The sequence below is a fragment of the Talpa occidentalis genome, unplaced genomic scaffold, assembly GCF_014898055.3.
Source record: "Talpa occidentalis isolate TD23 unplaced genomic scaffold, MPIMG_talOcc4v2.1 talOcc4.2, whole genome shotgun sequence".
In the NCBI taxonomy this organism is placed as follows: domain Eukaryota; kingdom Metazoa; phylum Chordata; class Mammalia; order Eulipotyphla; family Talpidae; genus Talpa; species Talpa occidentalis.
Genome location: NW_023602073.1, coordinates 91,620,634 through 91,647,382, shown reverse-complemented (window position 1 = coordinate 91,647,382; position 26,749 = coordinate 91,620,634). Strand labels below are relative to the sequence as shown.

At 33.5% G+C, this 26,749-nt stretch overlaps 1 protein-coding gene across 2 annotated transcripts in view; it reads left to right on the top strand.

Moving 5' to 3' along the window:
- ME1 (malic enzyme 1) overlaps positions 1-26,749 on the top strand; it is a 133,099-nt gene that overhangs the window by 54,335 nt on the left and 52,015 nt on the right. For both annotated transcript variants that reach the window (XM_037520026.2, XM_037520027.2), the window contains exons 5-6: positions 4,222-4,383; positions 11,165-11,268. In XM_037520026.2, the coding sequence (XP_037375923.1) occupies positions 4,222-4,383; positions 11,165-11,268 (266 nt within the window). The remainder of the gene's footprint in view (positions 1-4,221; positions 4,384-11,164; positions 11,269-26,749) is intronic.

Below are 26,749 nucleotides of genomic sequence, written 5' to 3'. Positions count from 1 at the left end.
TTACAATGCAGTGCTTGGGGGTGGAAACTGAGTGTTGGTCTCAAGAGCCCATGCTCCTAAACATGGCCCTCCCTGTAACACCTTTCTTGTCTCAGGAAATTGAGATGTGTTTGTCCCTCCTTGGCTTCCTTTTCCTTTTATTAGGCGCTCAGCAACTTTGTGATATCTTTTAGGAGTAAGATGGAATAAATTGATGCCTTTATGGTACAAAGGCACCTCAGTTCTGATTTCTGAAGTGAGATTCTTTTAATCATCTTTTCTGTTTGGACAGCAGTGACTACAGTTGATTTACTTTGCTCTCTAAGGCTCATGAAGCAAACTTGTAAAGCAAAATGTTTTGACATACTTCCAATATCCCCAATTTTTTTCACTTTCCCTGCCTAAGTTGTTCCCCGACTTTTTTCCACTAAGTATACTGCACTTTCCAAAGATCCTGTCCTTAGGAACTATCCTAAAAATGTGTTAATTCTATCAAGTGTAAATGTCTGTTCCTCCTAAGAAGGGTGTTTTCATTTTAACCAAGAATTTAGAGAGAATTTTAAGAATTTATCAATACAGCAAATAATTCTAGCATAGAGAGGTTGTAGGGTAAATAAAAAGTGTCAGGCTTTTCTGCCCTCCCGTCATTAGGATAGATGACGGAACCCTGTGGTCCCGAATGCATGCCTGATGGCAGGCACCTGGAGTAGGGTGTGGGCCTAGGTAGATGGGATTCACCTGGGCTAAGACTGGGCTAATAATGGCGGCGTCACGGAGACGCCAGTAGGAGCAGAGAACCCGGGAGAAGGAGAACCAAGAGAAGCAGAATGTGAGAGAACGCTGGAGAGTACAGTAAAAGTGAAGACTTGCTCGGGGCTGGGAGGCCTGCCAGCCTCCCGGCCCCCTAGCTACCCTACCTGACATGTACCTGGTAAATCCCAATAAAAGCCTGAAAAGCCACTGAAGGCTCCAGGACTCTCTCCTCCTTTACCCGGTCTGCTGGGTTAGAAATCCTTCCCTGTGCCCCCTACAGAGGTCTAATTAATATCATTATAATCATAACAGTTAGACATTAAGTACCTTATTTCTGTTCAGCTGATCTCAGTTAACTTCATTATTAGCCTGCCTTTATCCTTTTGACAATATTGGAACCTCACTGGTATTCTTGATCCTAACTATAATGACTGTCATTTTAAAAACATAGTATAGTTTCTGACACATAACAGAAACTTAATAAATGGCAGTTGTTTATTGTTGTAAAATTATGAAGAGTAAGATGTAGTCTCTACTGTGTAGTTTAAAGTGCTTATGAGACCAAGGCAATGAATTACTAGACAATATTTAAAATAATAGACAATGTCAAACTTGTTTAAAATATAAGTTCCATATTCATTCATTCATTTGGAGAAGCATATCATTCAGAAAAAGCAATTTTTCTAGCAAAGTCTGAACTTAAGCCTAGCCTTTGATAATCAGAAAGGGAAAAAAGGGAATATATGAATATAGGTGTGACGTTCAGGAAGAGAATGAGGTGTTCTTGTGCAATAAGGAAATTGACTGGCCTGATTAAAGCTAAGAGTTAAAATTGAAATGTGGTGGAGTTAAGATTGTTTAAGAAGTTGTCAATTATTAGGTAATATCTTAAAAATCAGAATGAGTTAGAGTTGAAAAATAAAATGTCATGTTTAAACAAGAAAATGACTTCATGTAAGTAATACTTGAAGTGTCATTAGAGACAAGAAAAAGAGACAAAAATTCTGCTTCCAGGTAAGCTACAACAGAAGTCTAACACAGATGTCATTGATAGAATTTTATTTGTTTTACTGAGATAATACTGCTGTTGTGACTTCATTCAGACAACATCCAACTGCTTTATTTTTCTTAAACGGGAGATAAAATAATTAAAAACAAAAACCAAGGGCATATTCACTTAATGATATATGAGTTTATTTTTTATTTCGAGAATTGCTTCACTATTAAAATCTACTGTAATGCTCCAAATGTACATTTGTAATGAGGTGTGAGCTAAGATGGAAGATCAAATGCCTAAAGACAGAGTTTAAATATTACTCAAGCCTTGAATCATGCATGGGTGCTTTGGTGGTAGATGTGATGTGGCAACATGCATCTGAAGAGGTGTTAATTTATATCCCTTAATCATATACAGTACAGTACATCAGTGTCACCTTAATAAAAAAAGATGAAAGATAAAAAATGGGATATTCAAATGTTTTCAAACATTAAAATAACAAATGGTTAAAATGGAGGGAGGGGAATTGCTTAAACAACAACCCCCTAGACGTCTGTGACATATTTTCCTAATTAATAGCTTGGGATGAGAGAAGAGCTTAGAGAATAAAAACTCAAAGGAATAATTCTTTTCTTTGACTTTATGTTCAAAACTTGTATTTAGTTCAACTTAGATATACTATCAACAATTCTTAAAAATTACTATGTTAAATCCCTTTTAGAAATTGAAACTCATGAAAATTAGATGTAACAAGTCTTTGGATTTAATAAAACTTGGAGAGTATTACATAAATTATTTTTTGGATCATAAAGATATATCACAATGCTACTCTCTTATTAAATGGCTCATGTTTTTTGTTAATAATAAATTTTATTTTTATATTCTCCATACAATTGCAACCCCCCCATTCTGACCCCAATCCCTCCCCTCCCACCCCCCGCCCCCCAAAAGTGTCTCTGGTTCATAGTTTTTTGTTGATTTTGATTTTCACTTTCTTATAGTTATTCATTTTCCTGGTCCCTTATTTAAGTTTTCTAGATTCCTGCTATGAGTGAGACCACCCGGTATTTTTCTTTTTCTTTCTGGCTTATTTCGCTGAGCATGATCCCTTCCAGCGCCATCCATGTTGCTGCAAATTGCATGTGTTTATCTTTTTTGAATGCTGAGTAATATTCCATGGTGTATATGTACCACATCTTCTTGGTCCAGTCATCTATTTTTGGGCATTTGGGCTGTTTCCAAAGCTTAGCTATTGTAAATAGTGCTGCTATATACATAGGGGTGCAGGTGTTCTTTGGAATTGATGTTTCTGTGTCCTTTGAGTAAATACCTAGGAGTGGAATTGCTGGATCATATGGAAGCTCTATGTTTAGTAGGTCCAGAAATCTCCACACAGCTCTCCATAGTGGTTGGACCAGTTTGCACTCCCAGCAGCAGTGCAGGAGAGTTCCTTTTTCTCCACACCCTCGCCAACATTTGTTGTTGCTAGTTTTTTTAATATGTGCCATTCTCACTGGTGTAAGATGGTATCTCATGGTAGTTTTGATTTGCATTTCCCTGATTACAAGTGATGTTGAACATTTTTTCATATGCCTGTTGGCCTAAATGGCTCATGTTTTTAAGAAACACACTGACAAAAGTATACATGACCAGTGATACAGAAAAGTACAAAATTCATTAAATCCTGTGGAAGATTATCAGATAAGAAAAGTAGAATATGCCAACAGATTTCAAATATGGTTGAACAATTTCAAGTAGTTAGAGGAGTTTGAATGAATGGCCCAACATTATTGTGAAAAGAGGAAGGTGGTGCCAGTATGCATAAACTGAAGATCAGCACTGTGGAGGACTGTTCAGCTGTTATGCATTATTTAACTATGGATGCTACTGTAGCTATACTCAGAGTGGGTGTGATCAGTTTCAAAGGTGCTCTAAGTTTCACTTCAGTCACTGTTTGAGTTCTTACCTCACTTTAGTCTTCCAGTTTGCCCCATTTGCTTAAAGACTGAGTGGTTTGGGCAAGTTGAATCTTTTGTGCATACCCTATCTTCTTTTTTTTCAATATCAAATTAATTGTTTTTGTATTTTAAAATAAATTTTTTGTATTTTAAATAATTTTTTGTATTCAAAATGATTTTTTATTAAGGTAACACCTGTATATTCAACACTAAATTAATCATATGTTAAGTATTTAAAGCTTTTTTATTTTTATTTTGTTTTTATAATTTTTTAAGATGACATTGGTTTCCAGCACATGTATGATTCAGAAATACTCATATATAAGTATTTTAATAAATATAAAATACATATCAAGTTTATTCTGTCCATTTTTCCACACTTATATAAATTCTTTCCCATGTATTCAATTTTCATGGATTTTTTGACAGTTTAATAATTCCTTACATAAGTATTAACTTCAGAAATGGAGAACAGAAAATGTGTCTCAGGATTTGTGAATATCTACTAATAGGTAATTTTTCTTTTCCTCCTAGGCTATTGTGGTAACTGATGGAGAACGTATTCTTGGCTTGGGAGACCTTGGCTGTAATGGCATGGGTATCCCTGTGGGTAAATTGGCTCTGTATACGGCTTGTGGAGGGATGAATCCTCAGGAATGCCTGCCTGTCACTTTAGATGTGGGAACAGAAAATGAGGTAAACAATTGAACTCTATAAAACAGCTAGCTATTCACCTTAAAAATAAGCACTTATTTTGCATTTTGAATTTATTCCAGGAACTTTCTGAAATTCCTTCTTTTCTGTTTCTCTTACTTCAAACCTGTCTCCCAACTTTTATAAGCAAATTATTTTTCTTCTCCTTTTTCTATAATGTAATCTTTTACTAGCTTCTTTAGTGTTTTATTATACTGTGCATCTATAAAATATGTTTGCTTTAGGATATTGTAGTTCCTTTTTTAAATTATTATTTTCTTACTATACAGGAACTAATCCCAAAGTACTTACTAAGTTTTGATTAGTCTGAAATCTTGTTCTAAAACGCTTATTGAACCCGAGATAGATGAGTTGGAGTTTAGTATTTATCTTTCTTCCATCAGTATTGTAGAATATTCAAGTCCTTTGCTCATTATTTATTGCTACTATTTAGGGTTAGTTATAGGTGATAGGTACTAGAAATTAAAGGTAGAATTTTCTGAAATAAAAATGAAAACTAATTGTTGGTTAAGGATAGAACATTCAAAAATTGCATACAAACTTCATACCTCAATCCAGAATGGATTGATTATCAAATAAGATCTTCATACTTTTTATCATTATGTACACTGTCCATAGTTATTTTCCTTGTTCTACAGTAATTTTTAATATATAACTTTTTATCTTTTATTAACATAATAGAGTAATTTTTATGTTCTTTAATCTACACAGTTATATTACTTTCATTCACTGCTCATTTATTATTGCTCATTTAAGCTTCATAAAGGATGCATTTTGCTAACAACATATTACTTATCATGCACTTTCTTTTTCAGTGCCAGTAGAAATGACATAGAAATTATCAAAGCTGATTTCCTAAAACAGTTGTCCTAAAATTTGAGTATATGCACATGAACATTAAGATTTCCTTTTATATATGTGTGTGTGAATATATATATATATATATTTATAACATTCTTCTGTGAAAATTGCATTAAGGTAGAATAAAATTTAAAAATCAAAACATCTGTGAAATGTCCTAAAATTTCCAGGAAGAGATGAAGAGGCATGAGTCATGACTGACATACTTTGTGTTTGCTAAAATTTCAAAGTTTTTCAAGCTTCTAGGTTATAAAATAATCTGATAATCTAAATGAATCTATTGTTAAAGTGCTAGGTGTTATTTATAGAGATTTTTGCTTATACTATTTGACTTTCTGGCATACTGGGAAAGAGAATTAAGAATGGTGGAATTTGAACCCTTTCACTGTCACTGGAGACTATAGCTTTAGCTTGAGAGATCTTTGAAACTCTTCAAATTGTGTTATGTGGATTTTATTGCATTAGACAAACATTGAGCATCTGCTGTCTGTCTAAACCCAAGTGACTATCAGGGTCAGTAATTTAAGATCTTGTCATTAGAATGCTATGAATCTCGAACATATATAAATAGTTTCAATATGTATTAAATGCTTTGATTAGGACATTTCACAAACCATTAAGGAGGATAGTTAGCAAACCATTTCTCTGTCAGTTACTCTCAGTCTCTAACTGTATATAACTGTTATTTACTTATAAATTATTTTTTCTATACATCATATTTAATAAATATAATAAAAATTTATATTAGTAAATTTTTAGCTGCAGTTCTACAACATATGAGGGCACTGTCTTAAGATTTCCCTCACTTCTGACACTAACTCTGAGTTCTGGGGAGTTCCCTAAAATAAACACAGACTTGATAATTCAGTAGAAGGACTCACAGATTTCAATGAAAGCTATTACAATCACACAGTGCAGGAACAGATTATAGGTTAAAATCAAAGGAAAGAATACATAGGGCAGTGTCTTAAATGTCTCTATTTTCCTTTCTCTGTGGAGTCAGGACACATTACTCTTTGGTATTGATATGTGAGATTGATATATGCCCTGTGTTCAGAGTTTTTATTGGGGTCCTATTATCTTGGTATGATTGATTGATTGCCCATCAAGAACTCCTTGAAGTTTGTGAGATACTTTAGAAATACCCATTATATAAACTGATATATAAAAAATACTAACATGAGACAGGAACCTTTTGGGAAGTAGAATAATTTTAACTTAATACTATAAGTTTGAGGTGAGTGTTTTTGAATATATGTTCCATGAACCAACCACTTCAGAATTACCAGGGATGTGTTTTAAGAATGTAAAAACCCTGGCCCACACTTCAGACTACTGAAACAAATTTTAATCATTTCTATTTCTACTACTTTAAACATTTATGCCATTTAACTCATATGCATGCTGACATTTAGGAAGTAATTACATTAGACTCCTGAATGAATATTGGCAGTTAATTTGCTAATCTTTATTGGTATGAGATGGTGAAACAGCAAAAATTAGATATTATTTCTTTACAGGATCAGTTTTTTTTTTAAAATTTGAAAGTAATGACTAAATAGCAACAAATAAAATGATTATAATTTATAAATAATATTTAACATTAAATGCTAAACAGGAATTTCACAATATTTTGGCAGATAAAGGTTTATAGTGCTCAATATTTGGAGAACATGTTTAAGTCAATAAGAAAATGTCAGATGTGAAATATACAAATTGCCTAAGGACATATGGGCACAGATAATTTACAAGTGAGGAAATAAAAATGGGCAATAAACTTATGAAAAAGTATCTAACAATATTAGTAAAGAAACACAGTGCTACTTGATAACTTATGTAAATATTGTTTGTTACATATTTTATTGTGTATTATGTTTATTGCATATCTTTATGTTTTACATATAAGCACACATCTGTGTGCAAAGATATTACTCTTGCAGCTACAAAAAAAATGACAGTTATTACATATGACTTGTGGGGAGGAGTTTCATTTTATTTTCATTCTAAGAGGGCAGGGTTGCAATTCAGATCCTAAGATTTGAAATGTTCATCTAGTGACATGACAACTTCTCACAAGATGATCTTTTGTGCAAAGGGGTTATGATTTACCCCAAACTTGGATAGACATAAATGTATAGTTCAACAAAGAATATGCATCAGGCTGCTAGTGGTGGATAGTCCTGAATGGGTAGAGAGTATTGATATTCTTTGTTTTTAATTACACTTTTCAGTGCTCTAAAATTCTTTGATAAGCAGATACTATCTTGCAATGATAAAAAACTTATAAAGAAAATATAATCTACAGATTGAAAAGATAGAGATGCAAGAGACAAGAATAAGGTAAAAGTTGATAATCATTACTGTGAGCTTCAAATAAAAGAATACTTCAATTAAAAATTCTCAAGGTTCTAGAATTGAAATAGTGCTAACAAATAAGATAATTCACTCTACCAGTATTTACCCTTCTTATCTTCTTTTTTGGAACTCTCTTGTATTTCTATATGCTTTTCCCTTTATTCCTCTTCCTCTCAGTCTTTTTGCTTTTTTTAATACTCTCAAGTATGTGTCTTCATAAGTCTTCAATGACACTATATGTATTACATGTGACACCTATTGCTAAAGAAGGTGCCCCCTTTTTTAAGTGCTTGTATAATATCAAGTCTCATTTTTTCACCAAGAAAAATCTGTTGCATGTCTCCTCTTGGCCATAAGAAATTTTTTATCCATTGAATTAACTAATGGGCTTCTTTGTGGAGCCACTGTTAAAATTGAGTAGTCTCGTTAAATTGCTTTTTGTAGACATTGTTTTGTCAGTGAAATTTCCAACAATACATTCATTATTTAAGCCAATTATCAAGAAATTGGCAGGGATATTATGAATGGAAGAACTTTCTAACTTTTCATTTAATTAGAAAACTTTATCTTGTTCATAAATCTTTATAATTGACTCTTCATTGTAGTTAGACTTGTTCATGCTATATACTTTATTAGCATGGGAAAGAAAAAGAGGAAAGTGAAGTAGATTCATGTAACATCTTTTCTCAATTGTCTTCTTTTTCTGATTCACATTTTAGAAGTCCAAATATATTCCAGACATGGGGAAAATATTTTAATTCTGGCAGCCATTAGTAGCTCATTGGCGCTTCAACCTCAGCTGTTCAGAAGCTTGCCAGTAGATTGTTTAAAGTTTTTATGCCTCAAGGAACAGCTGGGCTTTACAACAACACTCAGTTTCAGATTTTACTTTTCATCTGAAATATATTTATATGATTAAGTATGCTAATTTCCAGCAAGTCGGAAAACTTTAACTCATTGTTGTGCACTACACTGTAAGTAGGATGGCCACATAATGTATTGACCAAACCAAGACACTCTAGTAATAAATGAGGATGCTATTAATTACACTAGGACAACAGGTGTGAACTGGGCTGTAATTTCTGTTGGAGAATCCCAATTCGAAAGATTCAAATGTTTTCACTTTCTTAACTTTACCACACCTGTGAAAATATCATTTATCTGTAACAAAACACCTCCAAACTTTGTGACTTAAAATAATTATAATAATTTTGTTGTTTGTTATTTGCTGGGATGGCTAGGAAGGCTGGGATGCTTGGGACAGACCTTTTTCTATATAGATCTTCATTAAATTGTTTGTCTTCCACATGCAAAGTATACACATATTCATCTACACTAGCCACAGTTCCATCCCAATAGTAACAGTGGCCCCAAAGTTCAGAATCCTGTCTTCTCTATGAAGTATAGGTACAAAAGGTACAAGTAGAATTTCTTTTGTTTTGCTCCTTGGTGTGGCTCCTCTCATCAGTTCCCACACATCAAACACAGTAGTGAGTCAGGTACAGAAAACTGCAATCAACACCCATTCAGAATTGGAGGAATAGGAATCATGTTTCTAAATGGTTCATAGCAATTTACCAAACATACAGTGGCGAGGCAGGCACAGAAAAAACACAGTCACCGCTCTCATTCAAACCGGGAGGCATAGAAATAATAGAGCTCTAAATGGCTCATCACAATTCAGAAATCTTACTGGACACAGGTTGCTAGGCCACCTAATTTAGGGGGTAGTGAATGTTGTTTGAAGAGGGTCCAGTTCTGTTTCCTTACAATGGTTCTATAGTTCATTGTCCCCTGAAGCACTTTGCTCTGTCCTTTGAGATATACTTCCGTTTCCTAAGAAATGACTGTTGTAGCTAAATGCCTTTCTCAGCTTTGCTTCCTGCCTATGGAAATTTGGGGACACAGAAAAGTGTTTTCATTTTTATGTGTCTCTCTCCCATTTAATGCAAGTAGTACAGACCTTAAATGTTAGGCTTTCTATGTATCAGCTCATTGTCCACCCCTTTAGAGAAAGAACCCACTCATAATTCTTTTCAAAACAGACAGTTTCGACACATTGGTTGACATATCAGAGTATTTCTGTCTATCCTAGATGGTCTAAAAAAAAAAAAAGAGAGAGAAAATGGTCTTAGACTACATTTAAACTTATTAAGAGGTTTACAAAAAAGTTGTTAGAACCACACACTTCATTTGACCTTTGACTGCTGAAATCTTTTACAAACAATTCTATTTTTTTTTTTAAACAAAGGAAACTATTTATTGTCTCGAAATTACGTTCTTCGAGGTAAGATAGGTTTACACCTTTGTATCTGTTCTATGGGTTGTAGGTTCCAACCTCTACAGATACATACTTTCACACCCTGCTGAGCTGCAGTGCCCCCCAAATCCTTCACCTAGTTCCATTGGGCCCTCCCCCTCTACACCCACCCTATCACTCTTCCCCTTTGGATGCCTCAGTTTTACAGTCAGAAGTTAAGAGTTTATTATTGGTTTGGTTTTGACTGACCCTGTGTTATGTTGAGTTTTCTGTTTTCTCTTTAAATTTTGCTCATGGGCTGGACAGTCCCTTCCTTAGCTCATCTCTTTATTAACCTTATTATCACATAGCTCTGAGAAACTAATTTATATCTTTCAACATTCTGCTTGGAAGTCTCTTTACCTAGATTTATAAATTCACTAGTACATTTTATTTATTTCAGGTTATTCAAGGTTACTGTTTTGTCAGTTGTTCCACTATACATGACATAGGTCTTCCACTCTGCCAAAGCAGTTTGCCTTTTAAATTCTTTGGAATGCTTTCATAAATGGAGTTATACATTTTATGTCACTTTCAAATGTTCATTGCATGTAAAGAGAGATGCAGTGATTTGTGTCTATTACCATATAGTGTATGATTGTGTTACGTTTATGTATTTCTTCTAGTGGATGTTTTGGTAAATTTCTTAGTATTTCTAGGCACATGACTATGAGTTGACCTCTTTCCAAGAGTTGACCTCTTTCCAAGCTGTTTTCTTGTTTTTTTTTCTTTTTCTTGCCCCATTGTACTTTTCTATCAGTTTTAGAAACTGATAGAAAACTTTAGCCAAGTCTGAAAACTTTTAAATATTTTCTCACTATCATTTTAAAGTGAAATCAAAATATTTGTTTAAATTTTTTTAGAAACAGAAAATACATCTAAGAAAAGAATTGCTTTCTTTCTGTATCCTGAATTAATACAAGCATTTAAAGCTTTTACTTCTGTGACAAAATTTATCTTTAAAATCTCAACTGAGCTTTCCTAACTAACATCACAGATATTTTCTTTTCTTTCTCCCAGAGTAAAGCAGAATATTTTTAATATTTACTGATCATGTAACCTGCATATAATTACCATAAAATATCCTATATAATATTAAATACTAGTTACAGCTTGATTCTAAATCAGGATGGAAAGATTTTATTTCCATTTCTATCCTTATCATACAGATAAGGAGACTGAGACTGAGAAAGAATAAATGAATTACCTGTAGTTATTTATATATCTATGGTTACTTTTATTTAATAGGAATTACTTAAAGACCCATTATACATTGGATTACGGCAGAGAAGAGTGAGAGGTCCTGAGTATGATGCTTTTTTGGATGAGTTCATGGAGGCAGTTTCTTCCAAGTATGTATTATCTTTATTTTATCTATATTTGAGTTAATTTCAAAAATTTAAAGATGATAGAAAAATTATAAAAAATCCAAGTTTGGTATAGTATGTTTAATGATTAGAGTGATTTAAATGAAATGCACACACATGTCCTTATAACTTAGTGGCCACATGATAATGTCATGTGACTACCCCAAAAAAGGTTTTCTCTATTGCTTCCCTGAAGATTCTTTTCTCTTATAAGAATCTATGTATCCTGTAGTTATGTTGAAATGTGTAATTATGGTGAATGAACCAGTGGCCAGTTGCTACATTACCCAATCAAATATTTTACAGTTGTTTGTACTCTGTACTTTGTTTCTGGCTGCTGATAAAACTCAATCTTCAATTGTCTTTGTGGGTATATATGACCCTTTTGTGGCAAGAAAAGCAGAAGTGGGGACTGAGTATGAGATAGTGCCATCCACAAGGGTCTAGAATGGAATAAGAATCAAGACATCTAGTCATAACCCACAAATCTGTGATTAAGCCTGCAGTATTTGGTTGAAATGCAATATTGTATTTTATCTAGTCTAGGTAGCTCTTAATTATGGGCCATGTGCTACTGTGAAATTTTCCATTTTTTTGCCTTCAAGAACTTAATAATGTAGTCTGTGAGAATTTTGTGGGACCCTCACCACTGGCTGGGGATCGAACTGACGCTGCAGAGGCTGTGGGCAGCCTCACAACCCTGTGCCACCAGGGGAGGCCCTGTATTCTGAGAGAATTTTGTTAAACTAGTGATCAGCCATCCCCTGTGTTGTATAGCCACACAAACCATGAACTATTTAAAAACATATGTTGCTTTTGTTTTTCATAGAAATAAATGCATCACTAGAATCAACTGTAACTAGAGACGTGTTTGTTTTTTATTATGCAGTTTAATTTTAAGAAGTTTTATTCAATAGCAGAAAATGCTTTCATCAGTTTGCACTATATAATATATTGAATCTCTCATTACCTGCAGTTTTAGTGCAGTTTACTTACCAGAAAGTATGGACTACTGTTGAAAAACATATTTCTGATTTACCAATTGTTTTTATTTATTAAATTATTTGACTAAGCTGTTCTTATTCATAACAATAGTTGAAAAACTCTGTAAAATTTAAGTTGAAGATTGGTTAAAGATTGCATAGTAGGGTTAATTTCTGGTAGTTTTTCTATTTAATTTTAAATCCCTTCCTTTGTAATGTTTTGTAATTCCTTATATAATGTTTTGAAATTATCTAACTTTCTAGACAGTAACATTGAAAATAGGAAAATGCAGTTCTTAACATACTTGTTTTTATTCCCTATTTGTATAAAGTCTATCTTTATACACACAAATGTCAGCATATTTACCAAGAAGTTAAATTACATACATATACTTGTGATGAAATAAAAGAAAAATGGAATCAATGAAAGACTTTCTGGAAAAACTTTTGAATGTACTGTATCAATTAGAATCAGAAAGACTAAAAAAATTCAAGTGAGGGGTTAGTTAAAATCTTTGATAAGGAAATGGGGATTGACAAAAGTCAACAATAATTTTTAATGCAGCGAGCATCTGTAAATCAGTGGTTATACTTACAGGTTCTTCCTAGAGAAAAATTCCAAAGACTTTTCAGAAATACTTCCTAGCATAACCATTACTTTGGAAAAGTTTTCTAAAAGTGATACCTACTAGCATTACCCAAATAAATTGGAACATATTCCTGAAGATAAGTGCAAGATCATTTAAAAAGAAATTGTTACTTAAATTCAAGATGGAAAATGACTGTTGCACTTTGGGTTACCCAGGAATCAGAACCTGACCCTCTGAGAAGTTTGGATAACTTTATTGGGACCACTCCTGCATACTATTTGGATACTTAAGGGAACACTGATTTTTGCCAGTTCCCCCCCCCTCATTCAATACTATATTGTTTTTGTTTGTTTTTTATTGCTCTCTTGGGAAGTTTGAGGTAGGGCAGGTTCAAATTCTTCCTATAGGCTTCCTCCACAATTTTGCCATTACATATTGATATGGATGTTGTGGCACCTACAAGTATATCTGTTCTGATTATACATTTGGGAACTGTGGAAATCCTCACCAGGAGAGTCTGTGATCTTATTTGACTTATTTTGAGCTAGACCTTGGCCAGGGCTCCATTTATGACTTCTGAATATAAGCCTCTACTCTGATTAGGACAGATGCTGAATTAACACTGCAGGTCAATTGTATGCCTTTGAAATGTTTGAGTGTTCTCTGTCCCCTTGTACAGTTACCTGAATAAAGGACTTTAGGCAACTTTGGAGAAATACTAGGAGAATGGATTGTCTTGTATTCTTGCCATGACTTTTCAAGGTACTTTCCTCTGGGGAGACTGGGCCTTTTCTTCAATTAGAGGTTTCCTGGTTTAAAAAATTTTCTCAGGTTGAGAAACTGAGCGAGAGATTGGGATTCATTGGCGCAACTACCCATAGCTTTGTGTTTATCTATCTTTGATTTCTTTTGAATGTACAAAATAGAACCATCATAGAATTTCATGATGTAAATGTCCTTTTGCTAGCATATACTCCTTACGGATGTCATATTATTTCTTCTCTTATCTGAATCTCTGACTATTTTAATACTTTACTAACCAGTATTGCTCCTTCCTCCCTTTAGTCTTTTTGTCCTTTAGTCTGCTCTCGACACAGAAGCTAAAATGAGTCTCAGTTTGATCATTTCTCTGCTCAAAATGCTGCAATGGTTTATCACTTCCTTCAAAAGAAAAATTAGTCCTTGAAACAGTATTAAAGGCCCTGGACTATCTGACTCTTTTATCTTTCTCACCTTATCTCCTGCTAGTTTCTTCTCTTGCCCACTTTGTTCTAGCCATACTGGCTCATTAGCTATTTCTTAAATTCAAAACATGTGTGCTAATGCATCAAGCCTTGTCATTTCTTCTAATTAGAATCGTTCCCTTTCCACCTCTGCCAGGTTTTCCCCTTGGCTACCTCTCTCACCTCCTTTAAGATGTTCTCAAATATCTGGTTTTCATTGAGGCCTTCCATAACCAACTTATTTAAAATTTTACCCCCAACTCATTTTTCTTCATCCTTGCATCTATCGATAACTGACATTTATATTTATGTTCTTCTTATATCTGTGTACTGTAAATTCCATGAAAGCAGGGCCTTTTCTGTTTCACTCACTGCCAAATCCCTAAGTACTAAGATACTATCTGGCACTTGATAAACACTCAGTAAACAGTAATTAGATGAATGATTGGATTGGACTTGTTTTGTTTATATAAATTAAAATGAAATGTATGAAGTGGTATTTTTAAAGACTTTCTTCTTTTCATGTGATTTAATTTCAGGAAATATTAATGCTCTTATAATCCTTGCATACTGCCAAACGTGTTAAAATCAGCACATATGTGCACTCCTTAAATATTTGTGTTTGTTTTTGTGGTTTTACATCTTATAAAAGCCTTCTTTTTCCAGATTTGGTTGCCCCTTAAACTTAATAAGAAAAATAAGGACAGTTTTAGCTTTACTGCTTCAAATTCTCTGTCAGAATTTTATTGATGATTAACTAAGAAAAAATGCTATACCTTAAGTGAGCTATTTTTCAAATGAGCTTGAAAAATCGAGTATTAACATCCCTAATGAAAAGTAAAAATTATTTGGCAAGAACTGTATTTTTAGTTTTTTCATTTTTTTTTACTTTAAGTGATTAAAATTTGAAGTCACTTTAGGTATGCCCACAAAGATAATTACAATATGTAGACAATCTCTCAACCTTGGCTGCCATCGCAAATTTTGTTATGATGTGTCATGTAACATTAAAGAGAAATAATCTTAGGCTGAAGTCCAGTGTCTGTTGTATGCTGCAAAATGTGATGTTGAGGGTGTTTTCATAGTGATGCTTTCTTCATTAATTTGGTAATGAACTGAAGTCTTCACTGCCTGAGACAGACCAAACTATTCAGAGAAACTATTGATTTGCTCAAAATTCTTTAAGATCACATGTCAGATTTCAAAGGAATAAGACATATAACCCTTGATTATCATAGCTAGATAAATATATTTTTATAAGTAGTAATAGCCTCTCTTTCTAAAGAAGTCATCAATATGTTGTTGCACTCTTTACACTTCCACAAGGTTGCTGGTAATAGTTTCCTTACCATTCTGCACTAAATCATTGGCCTCCCCATAGGAAAAGCACATTTGCCACTGCTTTGTTTTCTTCTTTCTACTATGTCTGCTGCAGTTAATTTCATGGGCGACTTTCTGTGCTGCCTTCTTCCACCTGTTCCAATTATTGCCTTTTACACCTCATCAGTATTTTTTAGATGAATGGATATATTTATAACTTAAATGATTTTATCTATAAATCTGTGAGACATTTTGCATCCCACCTGTCATTTTGATCAGCATAATTTACTTTGGTTTTCATAAAAAATTTAATGAAAACATATGACTCTATGGGACACCACCTGCTAATCTTCCTTGTGGTCCAAAGGTGAGGTAAACCATTTGGAAAAAAAAAAAAAAAAACAATTAAATGGAAAGAATGTCTGTCAATATGAGAAAAATCAGCAACCATGTTACTAAGGAACCTGACTCAAATCAGATTTATGGCTCAGAATTTTTTTCCATTTTCCCGTCCAAAGAAAGATCAGATTTGCAATTTAACTATAGCCATATTTTCCTTAAAATGTCAACTATTTCTTTCTCTCTTTCCCTCTACTTTTTTTTCAAGTGAATGAAAAAGATAGGTCATGTAAGAACTAGAAATCTATAGGTATGCATTATGTGTCTATATGTGTGTTTGATTTATATATATATATATATATATATATATATATTTATATTCCCAAAAGACTTAAGGTGGATAAATAAATAATTCAGTATTTTAATGTTAGTTTCATATCTTTGCCCATATCCCAGCCCAACCATGGAGGAACCAATTTGTAAATTTGAACAAGTCAACTTTACCATCTTTTTGTGAACATAGTTTTTATAACTCTTGTCTTTTATATCCCATCCCTCCAACTCTATTTTATTCTAGTTATTAATATGAATTGCATTAATTCCAGCCTTCCTTTTACATAGATGCGAATGTTTTACAGTGGTTTTATTCCATTTGTATAATTCTAATGACTGTATTATTCCATTGTGGCCTATTTTCCTTACCAAGGTTAGAATGTGAATTGTATCAGAAAAGAACTTTATCATCAAGGGTTACTTTTATTTTTAACCATCTTACATGTGTACTACATAGTAGGAGTAAAGTAACAGAAATAAAAAGTATTTCCTAAGGATTGAATGTAAACTTCATGAAACTGCAGTGACATTTATTTATTTTTTTTTAAGATTTATTTATTTATTTATACAATCACTGGGTACAGTCAGAAGTGCGGGAGGGTGAGAGAATTCACCAGAGCCAGAGTGGGGAGCACAACAGGCAGACTGACGAAATACACTGCTGAGGGGAGCAGCTGGCACACTGCTCCGCCACCAGGGGAGGCCGCAGTGACATGTATTTTAAGGCAAGGTGGTTCCCTAATGTAAACTAGGAAATACACAGTTTTCCAAACAATGTGGCTCTGCTTGTAGTAAACTAAGATCTGAATTTTAATTGCATAGATACATTTATGTTTTAGATTTTAAATTTTCTCAAAGAGGAAAAGTACTTTCAATAAATTTCTATTAATTCTATTGTTTCCTATCACTTCCTCTTTGGTTTAATAAACATTGAGACTTTTATAGAGGAATCCCTCAATGTTTTATCTGCGTTTGTTAAAGCTATATTATTATATTTATTAAAGGTAATTATTATGTTTGGCAATGTCCTGTATATCACCCTTCTTCTCTGTTTCTTTTTTCTATATTCAGACATTCTTTAGCAAGGTGAAGCCCAGTTTCTTAAGAGCTTATTTCTTATTGCTTCTCATCAATATTTCAATATATAATGAATATATCTGTTCACTGATAATATTTTAAAAAGGAGACTTGGCATAGATTTCCTCATTTGTCTTCATCAATTCATCAAAAAAAAAAGCAAATGCTTCAAATGGGTCAAAATAAGGTTCTTTTTTGTAAACTTCTTTTCAAACCTCCTGGTTTGCGTGTATTTATAAACAAAGATAAAGCAGATATAAACAATGAAAGCAGGTTAGTTTTTATTTTCAAAGACTATATAGTGACTTGATGTAGAAACAGTGTAACATTATCTGAATGAAATAGATAACATTATCGGAATGAGATATATATATATATCTTATATATAAATATATATATATATTATCCCATTACTGGAGTTTAAAGAAAGGAGAAGGATAATAAAGGAGCAAGAAAGTTAACTAAGAAGTTAAGTCAGAAATGAAGGGAAACTTTTTATTCTCTAGGAAATGTGAAATCTAGTGTGAAAGGAATATTATATCTTGACCTTATTGTGGATGGCCAGGCCATTTCAGTTAGTAAATGCCAGAGTCCTTGTGCTGGCCGTGTCCAACTGCTCAGCCACACTCTCTGCTGCTGTTAATGTCACTGAGTTCCCAAGGCATGTGCCCAAAGCATGATTATTTTCTCTTGCTTTTCCTTCCTTCTGAAATATTTTTCTTCCAGAAACCTATTTGGTTAACAATCTAGTCATTTTCAGTCTTTATTGAAATCTTTCTTTCTTCTGAGATTTATCCTGATTTCCCTATATTTTAATCTGCCCCATTATCTTCCCACTCTTGGCTTCCCTGATACTCTCGGTTTGCACTGCTTTTTCTTATTATGTAATTTTATATAGTTTATTCCTTTATTACATTTATTGTTTATGGTGTGCCTCATCCTCTAGAATGTAAGCCTCCAAGCATAGGAATCAAATTTAATTCCTCTGTCAATGCCTGGTATAGAATACATCTCAGTAAATATTGTTGAACTGAAAAGAACTACCAAAAGGTGGGCAGGCCACACAAGAGAATGTGAGTGGATTGGAACAAATATTTCACCAGTTTTAGAAAATTAAATTTTAAATATGCCTTACTTTTGATGAGTTACTAGCATGATTTTCATGTGGAAAACATAGCCAGAAGGACATGACGAGTGGTAAATATCTGATTTTCTCTGGTCTCATGAAGAGAGTATCCCTTGAGGGACTAGAGATAAGTATTAAAGTTGGCATGTTACATATAGTAACCTAACTACATTTAATTCAAGTTGGTGGTAAATACTGTTTTTGCTGATAGATTTCAAAGATCTATTATTTAAAGCTGTAATAAAATTTGTGTTAAATTTTCCACAATCAAGACATCAGGACAAAATAATCATTCATAATGCCAGGATGATCACATTCTGGCTAACTCAGTTTTCCATCACTTGACTGTTATTTTTTACTTCAAAACTATAAAGTGAGCCAAAATTAACACAGCATGCCATGATTTGATTTAACCATGATGTAGTGATTAATTCTTAGAACTGTTTTTCTTTGTGGCATTCGCAGATGGTATCCCATTTTTTGCATATCTTCAGTCAAAATAATACCACATCCTGCAATATATGTGGTAAGGACTGCAACATTTGCAAGTGGAAAACAAAATAAGCAATTGTTAAATTTACCACTAACCAATATGGTTAGATTGTGATGTGTAGAAATTAGAATGGATAAAAGGCTCAATCCTATGGAACACTTCTTGGGATGGTGTTAAGTGAGATAGGTTTGCAGTCCATTTTTTTAGAGGCCTCATAGAATAACATTTCTTCATTGAGTTTACAATGTGTTGGCATCTGACTCTTAGCTCAGGAAGTTTAGAAACTTGATTTTGCCAATCTACAAAGCCCATGTATAAGGGACATGTGATAAGTAGAACTTGGACTTTGAAATCAACCCTGGGTTTTATCAACTACTATATTTGCAATCTTGAAAAAGTTACCCACCTACCCTAAGGCTTAATTTCCTCTCTTAAAAAATGTGAAAAATATTACCTCATAGGGTTATTGTGAAGATTGACATAAAACATTAACAAACAGAATTACATTTATTAAGTGCTACAAATAGTAACTACAATTGTTATTTCCTAAGAAGGATGAATTGGGCAGATAATATAGTTAAAAGTTAAAGACTGACAGGGCCTCCCCTGGTGGCGCAGTGGTTGAGTGCTGGGTTGCGAGGCTGCCTGTAGCCTCTGCAGCCCCAGTTCGATCCCTGGCCACTGGCAAGGGTCCCACAAAAAAAAAAAAGTTAAAGACTGACAAGACTGACAAATTGATTTAATATCAACACGAACATTTGATAGTTGGACTTGCCTTTGCACAAAATAAAATAATGTATGTAAAAGTCTCACCACAATGCTTGAACTCAGTAGTTGTTAGTCCTGATTATTTTTGTTCCTAACATTATTTGTGACTTCATTGTCACTCCAAGGGCATGGGCAGATACACTTAAATATATAAAAATTTCTGTTTTAGTGGGAGGATGGATTAGAATTAAACATTCTCTGAAGTGTTCCAACTTTAGATTCTATGAAAGTACTAGAGAGACTACATTTTGTTCACCATTGAAAGCTGACCTTTAGCATAAAATGCAGTGACTCAGTGATAATTATGATCATTATGAGTAACTTTGAAAATGTTTGATTGTAACATCATCTAATTATACTTAACCCAGAGGGGAAATTTTCTCATTAAATCTTGTAAACTTTATTTTTACATAAGCTTTAGTTTTCCCTTGCTGCCCGAAGTTTATTTCACCAGGAGTTCAAGAGACACTTGTCAAAGTGATTAATTCAAGAGAAAAAAATTTCACAAAATGTTTTTATGTTCTTTGCTTTATATTCCCATGTGTAGAATAAAATATATTTACAATGTTGTACAATAGACCTTTAGAAACTTTTAATCGTTTTCAGTTTACTTTAGAAAGATTTCTTGTCCAGGTAAGATGCTAGGCACTGAGTCTTCACTTTCAGGAAAACTCAGCTAGATAATATATGTACTAATTGTATTGTCAGCTTCAAAGCAAGTTCATGATAAAAAATATTTCACAATAAAAAAGTTACAAAATGCTAAATAATTACTGAAACAACTTTATAAATATTGAAAATGAGATTCAGGCTGAAATAAGTGATTTATGCCAATCATTTAGGCTAGTTCTTAACTTCCTCCTTCATTTTAAAATAACAATATTGCTGTCATCTGACTATATCTGAAAGCAAAGAAAAAATAATTTCTTTCTTCCCTGATCTCACAATTGTTTGCCTGTGCCTTTATGTCAAAAACACATTCATTACTAACTCCATTCAGAGAGTCCCTCTGTAGTAGCCTTGATTCATGCCCTAACTCAATTTCCATAATCCTCACCCAGTTTCTCCAGGCTTTGTCTTTATCAGGATTCATAAAGCCTTCAGTTTTATTAATAAAACTTCAGCTTTATTAATAAAGCTTTATGAAATTATCTTTGTCCCATTAACTGTTTTCACTGTCTACCTATTAATCATTTTCTGATCTGGCCCTTTCCCTTCACCTTCTGATAGTGCCACCCTCTAATTCTCGATGAATACTTTGTACTGGTTATAAAGAACTGGTCTTAGCTGCTGTGTGTGTCACTGTTCTGTCTGTACATCTCACGCATCTGTCTTTGTACAAACTGCTACTTTTTGCTCCACTGTTTTCGCCTACTTAATTTTGCCTTATCATCCATAACTCATCTTAAATATCGAGACTGTCCTAGTCAAGATTAAAGCTTCCTAGATTGTTCCTTAGTATAGCTACATATTAATAATATGTATCACACTGAATTGTAATTACATTTATTCTTCTAAGTTATCACCACAGCTTGGAGATACTGATGATTAGGTTGTAGGTCTTTATACTTTTTCTTTATAACATATACCATAGTACATGATAGGTACTCAATAACAAATAGTTATTGAATGAAGGCTTTGGTGAAACCTTACATTTCTGAATATCAAGATTCTGGAAATAGGAATTGGGCAAAAGACAGACTGAGGACCTACTCTAGAAAGAGGACAAGCGAAATCAAACAACTGACCCAGAAGCAGATGTGATATGATGCCTCCTCCCATCTCTCACAGTCACATCTTTACCCCATTTCATGCATGGTTGATTTCCAGCCAGATTTCATTCCTACTCAGTTTCTTTTAGAAAAGATTTCTTGTCCAGGTTAAATGTGCATTTATAATTATTTGAAATTAATTCTGAATTCCATAAAAATCGTGTTTATTCCTTTTAAGTTTATAATATAAAGCTAACGTTTATTCTTAAATAAGCAAAACATACATAGAGTGATTGTATTTTTTTTTTAAAGATTTATTTATTTATTTATGCAAGCACTGGGTACAGTCCAGAAGCGCAGGAGGGTGAGAGAATTCACCAGAGTCAGAGTAGAGAGCAGAGCAGGCAGACCGACGAAGTACACTGCTGAGGGGAGCAGCGGGTGCGGCAGAAGAGGTCTGTCGCTCCATGTGGGACCCTCATCCTGTGGCCTGGTATCGAACTGGTGCTGCAGAGGCTGCGAGCAGCTTCACAACCCAGCACTCAACCGCTGCGCCACTGGGGAGGCCCAAAATTTCGTATCTTAACCTAAAATTAAAAGCACAGTTCAGTAGGGTAAAATATATTTACAGTGTTGTAAAACAGATCTCTAGAAACTGTTCTAATCTTGCAAAACTAGAACTCTATATCCTTTAAATACTATTTCCTCCCCCCCTCCCCCTACTTTCTGTTTTCTGTTCCTATGATTTTGAATACTTTAGATACTTCATGTGAATGGACTCCCACACTAATGATTTTTATGGACAAAATTTTGTTTAGCTATTTTTTCCTGAAAGTGAAGACTCAGTATCGTAACCTGGACAGGAAACCTTTTCTTAATGAAATCTGCCTGGAAATCAACCATGTGTGGAATGGGGCATAGAGATTAGTGGGAGAGGCGGGGAGGAGGCATCATACTACATCTGCTTCTAGGTCAGTTGTTTGATTTCACTTATCCTCTTTCTAGAGTAGGTCCTCAGTCTATCTTTTGCTCAATTTGTATTTCCAAATTGCATCTCTATCATAGAAATTCTCCAGGTCACCAATAAAATGAACTAAACATTGTAATTCTCTTGCATTGACTTGCAACATCTCTTTATCTAGTCTCCATGCACACATTTCAATGCAATTTTATACAATTTGATGTTAATTCATTTTAAAGTTTTATTGACAGAATGCCAGCACTGCAACTCTAAATGACACATTTCCAGGGCTATTTAGGATACAGAGAGCACAACTCAATTATATAAGAAAACTTTTAATATAAATATACATTTTTCAGGAATATTTGATGCTTTGTAAATACTAAATTTCTTTGGACTAACTACCATGCCCCTGTTTATCACTTGTTTGTATTTTCTCCTAAATCTTATAAAACACAAAGGAATTTGCTTTTAATTATACTCTTGATACATTACTGAATACATAAATATTAGGTACTAAATTGCATATTCTAACTTTGTAATTATCAAAAGGTGACTGGCTGCATTGTTTATTTTCTTGAATTAAGACTATCCCTTTAAACCCCAAAATGAGCACTTGATATTCAGATCTTATGGATTTTAAAGTTGATAGTAAAATTAAAGAATGATTTTACTGTTGCCATCTGGGAAAACACAGCTTAAAAATCAAGGAAGCACAATTCCTTCTTATTTGGGTTATGGCAGATCAAAGACTATATACCAGGTGATGTCATCAGTATTGATAATAGTAAGAACAATCATAGTGGTAGCTAGTACATTTTTGATATAAATACCAGGCTCAGTTCTCAGTGCTTTTACATATTTTAACCCTCAAAATAGTCCTATGAATTTCTTGTAATTATTTATCCCCATTTTTCAGATAAGAAAATAGAGGCACAGAGAGATTAAGTAAATTTCTAGAGCTATCCAAGCAGAAGGTAAAAGGACTGAGATTCCTATGCAGACAGCGTGGCTCCAGAGCCTGTGTTCTTAATCATTGCATTTCAGTCTTCTCTAATTTGAAAGAATGTTATCTAAATATGTCAGATGCAAACAACATGGTATCGGTAATACAGCCTGAATTCAGACATCTTATAAATGCAGCTGTTGGTATAATGGTAAATAGAGATGATGATAACTAAGCTTTGGCTTAATTTTTAAACATGCAGCCATGTAGATAAGCTGTACCCTCACATCTGTGAGAAAGCAATTACGGAGCATTAGGTGATTTGGTTGAAAACTTTGCATTTCTCTTTTTCCCTTGAAACTTTGTGACTTCCCTAAACAAACAAAAGTTTGATGATATTTTGTGGTATTTGAGTTCCAAAAAGATAAGAGATTAATACAAATTCAATAGACACTTTTATTTAACAGACTTCCTAAGTTTTTCTGTTGTTCACTTCAGGTACACGCCCACCTCAGGAACTGTGCCTCTGCTGTTCTTTTGAGCCTGCAGGTCTTTGTCTCTCTCCCTTTTCCTTCTTCAAGTCTTTCCTAATTAGTCCTCTTTTCAGTAAATATATACTTGCTGGATAATTATTCAATTTGTATCTTCTTTCAAAATAATTCACGTTAAGATTTAGTGGTAGCTAACTAATTAAAGCTTTCATGCCTTTGTTACAAGTGACAGAATAGAAACATCAGTCCACCTGCACCCAGTGCTTGTATAAATAAATAAATAAATCTTTAAAAAAAAATAATCAGTCCACTTATTTGAAAAGTCTCTGACAAGTAGAAAGTTTTTAGTAACTTAAATATATATTATACACTGGCGGTTACAGTTGTTGTGTTAATGAGCTTTATAATGTACTCCCATTCTCATTTTTGATGTTAAGGAAAGCAAATATATCCCTTCCACACACAAATAACAAACATATCCCAGTTATGCATATTAAATTATAGCTACACAATAAATTTCTTCTGATATTTTCTACTTTATAAGACAAATTCATTTAGCTAAAGCATTATAACATTTCTTCTGTCATCTATTCCTAAATTTAATTTTAATTTAGGCTGGTATATGTGTGGCATCTTAATAAGAATTCATGTGTTTTTTGAAAAACTGAAAAAGAACAGAAGTGATATTTTATTTTTTTTTAATCATCCCAAACCTCAGTATTGCTTGTTGCCATTAGATGTTGATTTACAATTATATAGTATTATTTAATGAGGAAGAAAATAATTGATAGTCCAGAAATTTAAATGCTGAAATGCCAGCCTACAGAAGAATTTTTTCCCCCAGTTCATCCTTTTTGAATAGAAACATAGCCATTTCAATTTGAGAATTTGGTCGATTTTAGCAACATTCTGCTCTGTGTAGGAAAAGAGCATGCTTTAGCCAAAAAGAACTTAATGTAAGTGTTCACTTCAGTGTGGGTTCACACCCATACCAATAATTTTTTAATTATCTACATTAAAGTTTCCCTCTGGGTTAACTATTGACACAATGGGAAAAAAAGATTAATCATGGTGAGGGGGTAAAGTTAACAACAACAAAAAAAACAAATATTGTTGATTAGTATGCAGTCAGAGAAATTAGCCCAATTTTCTACAGTTATCACCCCATCATACCCTTAATTTCTAAATACTTAGTCAAAGAGTAAATTAATGTTACCTTAAATTATAAGGCATTAGGTATCTTTAAATGCCAGGCATTCACTTTACTAAATGCTCTTAAGGAACTCAGTGTTGCTGAAGAGAGAGAGACAAAGTGATATTTTCAGAAAGCCTTGCAGTAGAAATGAGGTTAGGATATTAAAGGAATATATAGAAAATAGTGTACCTAATAAATAATGTGGGGGATACATTGTTAAAGAAGACTAATATCACTTGTCTCTTTTGGCTTTTGTAGAAAGGATTGTTTAATATTAGCTGTCCTTTTTCTTAAGTGCCAAACCACATGAAATCTAAATCAGAAGCAGATTTTACTCATTTTGATTCACCATCATTCCTTGATATTTTGAAAAGTTATATTAAATTTCCATGAAATTGGCTTTAATCACAGGGTAAGGCTGCCTAAATCTGCATACATATCTGGAAAACTTTGAAAGTATTTTCACAAGTGAGTGTTTTACATTTAAAGACTTAGGTACCTGGTCTCAACACCTTTTAATGTGCCAGATGTAATATCTTTCTCTGGCATACTCAAATATTTCTGTAAAGTTAGAGCACAGAAATACAAGCTAAATTTATTTTGTGAACTGTATATTAAAGGAAGTTGACAAATTATATTTAAAAATGCATTACTCCCTAGCAAGTATCCAATACTCATTTTTAACATTAGTGCATTTATTCATTCAATACCTATCGAGTATTTGCTATATGTCAAGTATTGTTCTAGGCACTGGAAATGTAGGAATATTTTTATTACTAGTATTGTCAGACTCACCTGCACAGAGTTATGCTGTAATCAAATAATACCCACTTATATGTTCTTGGCAAGGCAACAGGTGTAACAGTTCTGCCACACTGCCACATGTTTAGCCAATGTGGTTGTGGGATCAGTTCTTTTATTACTGTGGGCAGCTTTTGTTGTTTAACTTATTCACCATCTTTCCAAAACATGAGCACAAAAAGATAGCGCAGTTGGAGTAGTGAAAACTTGAAATACATAGGACTCCAAAGACATGTCTAACAGATACTGCAAGTAAAGGAGGATCAAGGAGTTAATTAGCCTAAGAAGAAACAAGTACTGACCTTGGATTCGTTTTTATGCTTCTATTAGTGTGTCAATTATACTTCTTAAAAATCAAATTTAGTGGTTACCCCAGAGTTTGTAATATACATTTACAGTTAATCCAAGTCCACTTTCAAATAACACTGTGTTGCTTGAACAGTATAGCTAACTTAGGGTACTCCCAATTCCTCCCTGACGTCTCCTGTAGCATTGCTGGCACTTTTACCAATGTTTCCATAAGCTACAATCACCAAAGAGATTATTACCATTATTATTTTTAATTTTTATGTATTAGATCAATTAAGATTAAAAAGATTTTATTTTACCTCACTTCTCTAATGCTCATCCTTTTTTAATGTAGATCCAAGTTTCTGACCTACATCATTTTTCTTTTCTCTAAAGAACTTTTTTTTTTTCTTTAAACATTTCTTGCAATGTTGGCCTGCTGGTGAAAAATTCCTTTAATTTTTGTTTTGAGGAGGTCTTTATTTTTTCTTAATTTTTTGTTCATCTAACTAGGAGTTAGGCCTGTTTACTATTTCCTATAGCAGTAGAGTTGAAGATAAACTTTCCTCAATGTCCTTGTTTATTGGCTTCCCTGTTGTCTTTGGGTTTTCCTGCTTTCTCCTTAAATAGAGTTTGAGGCTTGTAGTTCTTTCAGTTGCAGCCTGTTAATACGAAGTCCTGGTGAGCTGGTGATCAGATTGGGGGAGGGTGCAGGGAAGCCATGCTTTAGTTCTGGATTTAGGTTCTGGTCTTTGAGTGAGCCAAGGATGGGTATTTCCCTATCCTCATTGAAGGCTGGAGGGACCTAGATTTGGGTATT